The sequence below is a fragment of the Protobothrops mucrosquamatus genome, unplaced genomic scaffold (assembly GCF_001527695.2).
Source record: "Protobothrops mucrosquamatus isolate PMUCROS unplaced genomic scaffold, P.Mucros_1.0 scaffold1776, whole genome shotgun sequence".
In the NCBI taxonomy this organism is placed as follows: domain Eukaryota; kingdom Metazoa; phylum Chordata; class Lepidosauria; order Squamata; family Viperidae; genus Protobothrops; species Protobothrops mucrosquamatus.
The window spans coordinates 203,300-215,068 of NW_015387914.1; the positions used below are offsets into that span (position 1 = coordinate 203,300).

Sequence of the window (11,769 nt, forward strand, 5' to 3'; positions counted from 1 at the left end):
CAATGCACTAAATCAAAGCCAAGGAACCCAACCATGTTCCGTTTTAATACGCTGGACAAACCCTCCAATTTCAGAGTAACAAAATAAAAATAAAAATGGCAGGCTTAAGTATCAGCGGATAATCTTCTGGCTAGAAGTCCAGTGGGTGACTATGATGTTTCGGTCACATCAAGTGTTTGAAGATGCCAAGTATCTTCCCTGGGGCTTAAAGTCAGCTTATCTCCAAGTACTTGCAAAACAATTTGCACACTGTCATTCTTGTAGACAAGTAATGTGGGAACACGCACAAGGAAAGGAGGGAAACATATTTTCCCCCCTCTTATCAATGACCCAAGGATGACAGCTCCAATACTAAATGCGTCCTTGCCTCATTAAAAGGAGATAATTGCTACGCAATGGAATATGCTGGCACATATGTTTTTTCCCCTGCTTTAAGTACCAGCAGTTTTGTTTAAATGTGGGAAAATAGACGACAAATATACCCTGGCTGGAAGAGGCTTTCCTTTTCGAAGCTACCACAGCGCTGACAAAGGGGACTTACAACTGGTCCTGACACTTACAATCGTTGCAGCATCCCCACGGTCACGTGATCAACATTTTGGATGCTTGGCAACCAGTGTATATTGAGGATGGGTTGTGGCATCCCAGGGTCACATGTTTTATCTATCTATCTATCTATCTATCTATCTATCTATCTATCTATCTATCTATCTATCTATCTATCTATCTATCTATCTATCTATCTATCATCTATCATCTATCTATCTATCTATCTATCTATCTATCTATCTATCTATCTATCTATCTATCTATCTATCATCATTCTATCATTCATAAAATGTATTTGCCACCCATCTTGTATCCAACAACTCTGGGTGACTTACAGCATAAATGACTGACATTTGTGATCTTCCCAGTCAGCTTCCAACAAGCAAAGTAGGGGAAGCCGGATTTGTTTAACCATGACCACCACCACCACCTCCTCCTCCTCCTCCTCCTCCTCCTCCACCTTGTCCTCCTCCTCCTCCTTCTGTTTCTTCTGCTTCCTCCTCCACCACCACCACCACCACCTCCACCTCCTCCTCCTCCTTTTGTTTCTTCTGCTTCCTCCTCCTCCTCCTCCTCTCCTTCTCCATCTTGTCCTTGTCCTCCTCCTCCTTCTTCTGGTTCCTCCTCCTCCTCCTCCTCCTCCTCCTCTCCTTCTCCACCTTCTCCTTGTCCTCCTCCTCCTCCACCCATGTCTAGATCAAACTTTAAGCTGCCAATATGAAGCCAAACGTCTTGGCGCTGGAGGCACCATGTTCCCAAAACATTGGAACAGGACCTCATTGGACTACTCTCCCAGGGTCCAGGGTTTTGGGGACATTGGGGATGGCTTTCAATATATGATTTTCATGCCATTTTCTTCCGGAGCTTGCCTCGCTTGCGCTGCACTCGACATCTCTAGTAAAAGTACCTTTTCTTTAACACCCGTGGAGTCAAGGCTGGCTCTCTCCTAGGGAGCAAATTGGGGGCCGGTCTGACACCAGGATAATGAGAGTCATCCAATATACCCTCACTGAACAGAACGCTTACTTGATAAACATGAAATGCATTGGCTGCTTTCCCACGGAGAAAGACTGAAGGAATCCAGACGTTTATAAGTGCTCGGTTTGATCTGGGTGACAAAAATATATATATATATATATAAGTCAATAATAACATTAAAAATAAAAACGTGACTCCTGGGTATATTCATCTTCAAATCAATAAACGTGAGCACCAGGAGTATAATAAACCAAAAAAGTTTAATACCATTACCAAACACCAAGCTTTCGTCGGAAACTTCCGACATCGTCAGGGCTGAACGCCAGTCTATGGGAGAGTTCTTTTATAGATAAAATGTCGTTTGCACTCGGCTCCTGGACCTTGTCACTGGTCACCTTGTCACCGGACCGGTCACAAGGTCCAGGAGCCGAGTGCAAATGACATTTTATCTATAAAAGAACTCTTCCATAGACTGGCGTTTAGCCCTGACGATGTCGGAAGTTTCCGACGAAAGCTTNAAGCTTTCGTCGGAAACTTCCGACATCGTCAGGGCTAAACGCCAGTCTATGGAAGAGTTCTTTTATAGATAAAATGTCATTTGCACTCGGCTCCTGGACCTTGTGACCGGTCCGGTGACAAGGTGACCAGTGACAAGGTCCAGGAGCCGAGTGCAAACGACATTTTATCTATAAAAGAACTCTCCCATAGACTGGCGTTTAGCCCTGACGATGTCGGAAGTTTCCGACGAAAGCTTGGTGTTTGGTAATGGTATTAGACTTTTTTGGTTTATTATACTCCTGGTGCTCACGTTTATTGATTTGAAGATATATAAGTCAGTATATACAATCTTGCATGGAAGTACAAACAGGCCATAAGACAGACTCCACCGGTAGATACTACCAATAATCAAAGCACATGGAATAAGGAGCCAAATCAAGAAGGCCATGGTTATGTTACAAGACGGGGAATACATTCCCAAAACGGAAAGAACCCTGAATTATGACTCATTTACTTCAAAACCGCTCTTTTGAAGCCATTGCGGGGATGAGATAAACACATCAAACATTCTAACAACTTACATTTCAAAATCTGACAGGCTTTGATCTTCAGAGGTTTGGCTGAGATCTCCGGGAACCTGAGCAATAAAAGGGAGGAAGGAAAAATATAATTAAACGCTGGGTCTACTTCACCGATGGTCTTAAAGAGCAGGGAAGCGCGGCCTGAGCCACAGCAAATCTCCCAAAATTAATTCCTAAATCCAACAGCCTCTGTTCCTATCATTTCCAGGGGGATCATATTTAAATAGAAGTCTCAGCACGGCTTGGACAATATTGCAGTTTTATAGATCAGGGCTTTTCAGCCAGTGGTACGGGTACCACCTGTGGTACATTGGCACCTGGCAGGTGGTTCGCGACCATCCTAGAAAAGTGGTAGCAGGGGAGGGGAATGAGCTGAACCGGTGGCAGCACCGCACAAGCCTGAGCGAGAGACGGCTGGAGCTGCAGGGCTGTCAGGGTTCAGCAGAAGCGCCAGGATCAGCGCCAGGATCCAGATGGAGCTCAGCGCTGATCCTGGTGCTTCTGCTGAGCCCTGAAGAAGCACCAATCAGCTGGAAAGCAGCACTGATCCTGGTGCCTCTGCTGAGCCCTGAAGAAGCACCAATCAGCTGGAATGTTGCAGCCTCTCCAGGGTCTTGTGATTTACATTCAGATGCTTGGCCACTGATTCATATTTATGACGGTCACAGTGTCCCAGGGTCATGTGAAGTGACCAAAACCTGCTGCAACCACCCAGCAGACGGGGGGAATAAAAACCAAACACCCCCCACCCCACCCCCGCTGCCAATCCTCAACAGAAATGCTCACAACAATGAAAACCTTGGATAGGAGGAAGAGCGCCACCAGGCGGGCAGGCAGGTGTCTTGCTCGGCTGTGGCTTGGGGGGGCACTTTTTTCAGTGCCATTGTAACTTCGAACAGTCACTAAGTGAACTGTTATAAGTCGAGGACTACCTGTATTTTATCACTTTTTTCCTTTTTTGGGGGGGGACATCAAGTATTTGACACCTTGCTAGGCGACTGGTGGTACTCGGATGTTGCCATATCCTAAAAGTGGCACAATGGGTGAAAAGGTTGAAAAGCCCTGCCCTAAAAGAAAGAAATAGCCTCAAGTACCACCTTTAATTCCAAGAATGGATTTAGACCCTGCATATGCCTAAGGAAGGGGTCTTCAAACTTGGCCCTTTGATGACTTGTGGACTTCAACTCTGAGAGGTCTTCAGCCAGCGTGCCTGGCTGAGGAATTCTGGGTGTTGAAGTCCATTCCTCTTAAAGTCTATATCAGGGGTCTTCAAACTTGGCCCTTTTGTGACTTGTGGACTTCAACTCTCAGAGGTCCTCAGCCAGGCACGCCGCAGCCCCATACTTCAAGTAAAAAGGTTAGCTGAAGGTGATCAATAGGATTGTTAAAATTTGTGAATTTCATTCACGCTCTTTTTAGAATTAATGACTCGGATGATTAAAACACAGTGACCTAGAATGTAGCACACTTACTTGTCATTAGAACTACAGCATATTTCTTATGCTCTCTTGATGTGTTAGATTGCCTTAATCTAAGTGCACTCTGGACATTAATAGCCATTATAAAATCATACACTTTTTCCAGGCAAGCATAGCGTTTTTTAAAATTGCAGTTATTCCTCTTGATCCTGTCATTATTGCTATTGTATGCGCTCATTTCAAAGTTTTAGCTGTTATTGACAGCCCCCTTAAAAGCTTCCACCGTGAGCGTGGAAATTATAAAAACCAATTATTTTACTCAATCCTTCCACTAGGATCAAAGTTCCAACTGGATCCTTCAACAAGCTCCAACATAACAACATTAGAAGTAAATCTTGCCCCCATCTGCTTAATAGCAACTCTAATTAAGCCTAATAATTTGTCACTATTTCTTAAAAAAGAGATGTATGTATCCACTTAATGGGTGTGCTGAAACCTGACAAGCTCAAAGACGGTTTGCAATTAAACAAAACTACCAGTAGCACAATGTTCCAAAACAAGCCTAAGACAAATACTGTTCATATTTCACAATATTGAATAGTTAACAGCTGTAATAATTCCAACATTAATTATTAAGAATATCCACCCAACAACATAATCCGTAGTAACTCAAAACGAAAATCATACTAGATATAAAAATATGTAAAGGAGAATATTGGTAGCTTGGGGTTGAAATGAGGGGTCCCTGGTGCTCTCTGAGCTTGGTGGTTTTCTTGCAGACGTTTCATGACCCAACTAGGTAACATCATCAGTGCTAGAAGGGAGTGGGCTTTGTGAAGTGGAAGAGGAGGAGGAGGAGGAGGAGGAGGAGGAGGGTGACTATGGATTCCTTGATGCTCTCTGAGCTTGGTGGTTTTCTTGCAGGCGTTTCATGACCCAACTAGGTAACATCATCAGTGCTAGAAAGGAGTGGGATTTGTGAAATGGAAGAGAAAGGAAGGAAGAGGAGGAGGAGGAAGGTGACTGTGGGTTCCTTGGTGCTCTCTGAGCTTGCTTGTTTTCTTGCAGACGTTTCATTACCCAACTAGGTAACATAATCAGTGCATCATCACTAACACTGATGATGTTACCTAGCTTGGGTAATTAAATGTCTGCAAGAAAATAACCAAGCTCAGAGAGCACCAAGCACCCCACAGTCCTCCTCCTCCTTCTCCTCAAAGCCCATTCCTTTCTAGCACTGATGATGTTACCTAGTTGAGTAATGAGATGCCTTCAAGAAAACAACCAAGCTCAGAGAGTACCAAGGACCCTTCATAAAAACCTTTATCATAAAGTTCAAGTCACAAATCTCCGTCAAGAGGAGGATGGTGGCGAGATATACAGTAACGACGACAACAAAACCCAAGCGTGTGTTTAGCACACATTAATCCATTTCAAAAGTCAGCATCTGTACTTTCGGACGTCAGGAACCCAACCATGAAATTGATCTTTCAAGCCACATCTTTTCAAATTTCGCATTTCTTCTGTATTACAACCAGGATGGGCCGGCTCTGTTACGGTCGTAAGTCAAGGATCAACTGATATCTTTGTTGCCCAACATCCTCCAGAGAGCAACAGATAGGAAATAAACACAAATCAAATTCATGTAAACTCTTCTTTTTTATTTTTTTATTTTTGCATGAAAGAACTGTGAATTCAGTACAGTTCTGGCCCGGGGATAGGCGGGGGCAGGCAGGAATAACAAGCACAAAAGAACCCTCTCTTTTAATTTACGAATCGGCAGCCTGCTGCCCCCTAGGGATTGTGGGACTGTGATTTAATTCTTGCACCAACTTCTGACAAGGCACACGGTGATAACAATTCCAACTTCCATTTCAGAGGCATCTGCTTTACACCTGGGTCCACTAGTCGCCACAAAAGAGGACCATTAAGACTCCAATATTTTTTCCTCCCTATGCCTTAAACTTACCTGCCTGCCTGCCTGCCTGCCAATTTCTGGGTGGGATGAAGGAAGCGCACACAGCTGGGCTGTGTAAAATTTTGTGTGTTTTGTTCTTCTCCCTTTTCATTATGCACGTACACATCCAAACACACACACATGGAGAGAGAGACAGAGTCAGATGGATGGCTGACAGCATATATAATTTTGACACTTAACAGAACAAATTTTGCACAGAAAGGTTATTTTGAAAGCCTCTTTGCCGTTTCAGTTCAGCTTGATTTTTTTTAGGACTTTTTTTATTAAAAGAAAAAAGAAAAGAAAGAAAAACAACCCTTACCAAATAGATTGGCTTTAGAGCCGGTAAGAGATAAATAAGCCAGCTTTTAAAATGTCAATAAAAAAAAACAACAGGCCACTTTACAGACTGAACAGAGGTGACCTCTCCTCTCCAACAGTTAAGCAAAAACAAGAGTTCTCCGGCATTTCCTTCGCTTTTCGTGAAATGAAAGGTACCCGCAAGACCCATCCCAGATGAATTCCACATTTCTGATTTGGATGTAGGGGTACAAGCAAATCCTCAACCTACTCAATTAAAACCTGAATTTCTATTGCTAAGCAAGGCAGTTGTTAAATCACAACCGATTTTACAATCTTTTCTGCCACGGTCGTTAAGCGAATCGCTGCAGTTGTTAAGCAAGTCCAGCTATTCCCATTGACTCTTCTTGTGCCAAATCCGTTATCGGACGTTGGCGATCATGTTGGCAATCCTGTTTTTATCAGCAGCCGCACGAAAAAGTGCAGCTGAGTTTTGTCCAAACCAGTCCCTTAGATTTTGAAGCCACAATGTTCTTCTTCTGCCTGGACCTCGTTTGCCTTCCCTGGAGGGTTAAATGGAGTATGCCGTATTTTCCTGGGTGTCGCATCACCTGTCCGAAATATTCTAATTTTCGCTTTTTAATTGTTTTGATGATTTCCCTGGGCTTTCCCAGGCAGCTTATCACCTCCTCATTTCTGATCTTGTCAACCCAGCTTTTACGTAACAGCCGCCTGTAAATCCACATTTCAAATGCTATGAAGACATGCCAAGCACCCAAATTCTGAACACGTGAGTACTTAGAATTTAGAATAGAATAGAGCTGGAAGGGACCTTGGAGGTCTTCTAGTCCAGCCCCCTGCTCAAGCAGGAGGACCTATACCATCTCAGATAGGTGATTGTCCCGTCTCTTCTTGAAAATCTCCAGCGCCCACGATTTCTAGGGGCAAGCTGTTCCACTGGTTGATTATCCTCACTGTCAGGAAGTTTCTCCTTAATTCCAGGTTGCTTCTCTCTTTGGTCAGTCTCCAACCATTGTTTCTCGTCCTTCCCTCTGGTGCTCTGGTGAACAACCTGGCCCCCCTCTGCCTTGTGGCAGCCCCTCAGATACTGGAACACTGCTATCATGTTTCCCCTATTTCTTCTTTTCTTTAGACTAGCCAAACCCAAGTCCCGCAGCCATTCTTTGTATGTTTTAGTCTCCAGGCCTTTGATCATCTTAGTTGCTCTTCTCTGAATTTTTTCCAGACTCTCAATCTCTTTTTTGTGATATGCTGACCAAAATTGGCTGCAGTATTCGAGGTGTGGTCTTACTAGGGCTTTATAAAGCGGCACTAGTACTTCATGTGATCTTGATTCTATGCCTCTATGTATTCTATGCATGGGGATGCTGTTATGGTTGTAAGCTGAGGACTACCTGTACAAAAACTGGACTCCTGAAATGCGATGATCATTCAGGTGTTACGAAAGCTGGCTTGGCACACTGTGCTGTCCTCCCTTCTAAATACAGGCTGTATTTGCATCTGTTGGAAAGTAAGGTTCCCACTTGTTTATCACACTAAGTCAGGAATCTTTCGGACCACTCTTACACAAAGTGCAGTCCCAAAATTCGCACAAGATGTGAAGCCACAGGCAAAAGAAACCTCAAAGCCCTTTATGGCTTAGAATTATACATGAACCAGATTCATATTCTGTGCAGTCTTTCAAATCAGCATCACAGAGTTGTAACTCAAAGCAAATACTTGGCTCAAAGCCTTCCCCCCCCCTCTTTACAATCCCTTTAAAAAAAAATAATTTACATCCCCCAAAGTTAACACGATGGTTCAGGAAGGGAAAAACATTACTGAGGGTATATTATTTGAGAAATATTTTACAGGACTCTCTTCCCCCTTATGCAATATCTTGAACGAGGACCTCTAAAGAGGTTAGAAATTCAGGAGATATTTTAGTCTTTATGCTGCTGCAGCCTTGAAAGCCTAGAAAGATGTTTAAAATCTGGTTTGCTTTGTGGCTTATTCAAAGTGGCAGAGGGAACGGAGCCCCACCCAGCCTCTCCCAATTCCCCTTCATGCTTTGAAAATTGTAAAGACATTAGACTGATATATAGGGCTTATTATTCAGCGCCTCTCCAAAACTGGATGTTCTTGTCTTTCCAAATATATTTGAAGTTGAGTCTGCTTGACGAGCAGAAGGAATAAAAATACTGAGTGCACTTTTTTGTGGGATAAATTAACAGAATGGAATAACAGAGTTGGAAGGGGCCTTGGAGGTCTTCTAGTCCAACCCCCTGCTCAAGCAGGAGATCCTAGACCATTCCGGACAAATGGCTGGCCAATCTCTTCTTAAAAACCTCCAGTGATGGAGCACCCACAACTTCTGGAGGCAAGCCGTTCCACTGATTAATTATTGTAACTGTCAGAAAATATTATCATGGGATGTTTTAAATGTACAGCTTATGTCTGCAGCTGCAAAAGGACAGGGAGAAATCAGAACCCATCCTGAAAATGCAGGCAGAGAAAAAAGGTGCTAGCCCATCAAATAGTTGGAGAACGGCGGCTGAAAATACTTGAGGAATATTGCCCTAGATATATTTGTGTTTCTCATTTATTTTCTATATATTATTTAGGACTCTATTTAGAATAGAATAGAATATTGGAAATAGAATAGAATATTGGAAATAGAATAGAATAGAATAGAATAGAATAGAATAGAATAGAATAGAATAGAATAGAATAGAATAGAATAGAATAGAATGGAAATAGAATAGAATAGAATGGAAATGGAATGGAAATAGAATAGAATAGAATAGAATAGAATAGAATAGAATAGAATAGAATAGAAAATAGGGAATAGAATAGAATAAAAAATAGGGATTGGAATAGAATAGAATAGAATAGAATAGAATAGAATAGAATAGAATAGAATGGAATGGAATGGAATGGAATGGAATGGAAATAGAATAGAATAGAATAGTTGGAAGGGACCTTGTAGGTCATCTAGTCCAACCCACTCCGCCCAAGCAGGAGCCCCTACACCATTTCTGACAGATGGCAGTCCAGTCTCTTCTTGAAAGCTTCCAGTGATGAAGCTCCCACAACTTCTGAAGGCCATCTGTTCCATTAGTTGACGGTTCTCATTGTCAGAAAATTTCTCCTTATTTCTAAAATATTATTATATTTTATAATACATAAATTATTATGTTTCATCATTGCAATATACATAATATTTCTAGAAGGTTATTCCTAGTTATTTCCAGCCTTGCCCCTGGAAATTCACGGCTCACAACCATCGATCATTTTACACGCATAACAAACGTTCATAGTGGGTCGTTAAATAGGACCCAGTTGCCAAGCGCCTGAATTTTGATCACGTGACCATGGGGATGCCGCAACGGGTTGTTAAGCGTGAAAAAAAAAAGATCATAAATCGCTTTTTTTCAATGCCGTTGTTAACTTCGAACAATCACTGTCAAGGACTGCCTGTGTATTGCCAGTAATAAAATGGTGGCTCGGAACAAACTGTGAATTGAGCCACTCTGATCTGATTACAGGATGTGAACAATTAAAAAAAAAATAATAATAATAAACCAGGGTCTGAAAAGGCTTCCAGGTCTCTTGACTCCGAGCGGCATTTCTAGACTCCTGAATGTGGGGTGAGCTGATATGTCGACGTTCTGCTGGAAATGAAGTAATCGCAGGATGATTATGAGACACAAGGGGACTGTGTCCTTCGCAATAATGGTGCCATATAAAATAATCTGGTGGCAGATTTCTTTATGGCCCTGCCTCGCCAGTACATTGGGGTGGACAAGAGTTTAATTGAAGCGCTGCTGGCTATAAATTTCGGAATAAAATCTTAAGGGGGAGATAAACATAATGCTACAGGAGGCATCAGGATTTGCAAACCAAATAGCTCTCCGTTTAATTGAGTGCAGGACTTTGGAGCCAAGACGTTAGCTTTTCGGATCGAGCTTCCTTTCGCTTTGCCGAACTGGGCCCAAGGCGGACTCAGCCTTCCAGCCTTCTGAGGTTGGTAAAATGAGGACCCCCAGATTGTTGGGGGGCAACAGGCTGGCTCTGAAAACCACTCAGAGAGGGCTGTAAAGCACTGTGAAGCGGTATGTAAGTCTAAGTGCTATTGCTATTGCTATCTAAGCCGTGGTGGTGCAGTGGTTAGAATGCAGTATGGCAGGCTAACTCTGCCCACAGCCAGGAGTTCAATCCTGACTGGCTCAAAGTGGACTCTAGACGAGGGGTAAGCAACCTTGGCTCTTTTATGACTCGTTGACTTCAACTCCCAGAATTTCTGAGCCAGCATGGGGGAACTATGGCCCCTTCATGACTCGTGGACTTCAACTCCCAGAATTCCTGAGCCAGCATGGCTCAGCTTGGAAACCTCTCTCTCTCCCCTCCGCATGGCTCAGGAATGCTGGGAATTGAAGTCCACGAGTCATAAAAGAGCCAAGGTTGCCTACCCCTGCTCTAGACAAAGCAACCATCCTCTGTGTGTGTGTGTGTGTGTGTGTGTGTGTGTGTATCTCTATCTCTATATGTACATGTATGCATGCCAAGCACCTGAATTTTGTTCACATGGCCACAAGGATGACTGGCTGCAGGTCATTGTTTACAGCACCATCGTAACTTTGAATGGTCATTAAGTGGATAGTTATAACTTAAATGGTCATTACGTGGATGTTTGTGAGTCGAGAACTACTTTTCCTTGTCTCCGGTGTGAAAAAAAGTGCCCCCTTGCTTATCCCAACGATGACAGTGATTATTTAGAAGAAAATGATTACCGGTCCTCTCAGGTCGATGAGTTCTTGTCTCATCTGAGTCACGAGAGCTTCTTTGGCCATCAAGGCCCGATGGAGACGTTCGTTGAATTCGATCAGTTCCCCGTGCATTTCCGCCACCTGGAACACACACACACACACAATCACAAACACAAAAGCGACAGGTTCAGCTCTGGGGAAATGAGCGTTCGGTCATCCAAGATGCGAATCAACAAAGAAATTGTTTCTGCTTCTACGTTAAGCCCCCCAAAAAACAGCCCAAACAGACGGTCAATTCTACTGCAAATAACATGAACAAGAGCATCCCTACAATACAGGTAATCCTCGACTTATAACCGTGCGTTTAGTGACCATTGGAAGTTACAACGGCACTGGGAAAAGTGGCCTAGGACCTTTTCCACGTTTATGACGGTTGCAGCATCGCCACGATCACATGATCAAAATTCGGACTCTGGGCAACTGGCTCCTATTTATGACGGTTGCAGGGGTGATTTTGATCCCCTTTTGCGACCTTCTGACAAGCAAAATCAACCGGGGGGGGCGAGGCAGCCAGATCCACTTCACAACTGTGTTACTAAATTAACAGGAAGATTGTAAAACGGAGCAAAATTCACTTAACAGCTGTCTTGTTTAGCAACAGAAATTCTGGGCTCCGTTATGGCGCTAAGCCGAGGCCTACCTGTACTTCGGAGAAAGTT

At 43.3% G+C, this 11,769-nt stretch overlaps 1 protein-coding gene across 1 annotated transcript in view; it reads right to left on the minus strand.

Moving 5' to 3' along the window:
* The window catches only part of LOC107293926 (sorting nexin-29), a gene marked incomplete at its 5' end in the record, with an annotated part of 57,287 nt that extends 46,096 nt beyond the window's left edge, over positions 1–11,191 (minus strand). The window contains 3 exons of the mRNA XM_015823114.1: positions 1,576–1,657; positions 2,607–2,662; positions 11,075–11,191. Coding sequence (XP_015678600.1) covers positions 1,576–1,657; positions 2,607–2,662; positions 11,075–11,191 — 255 coding nt within the window. The remainder of the gene's footprint in view (positions 1–1,575; positions 1,658–2,606; positions 2,663–11,074) is intronic.
* Between the last annotated feature and the right edge of the window lie 578 nt (positions 11,192–11,769).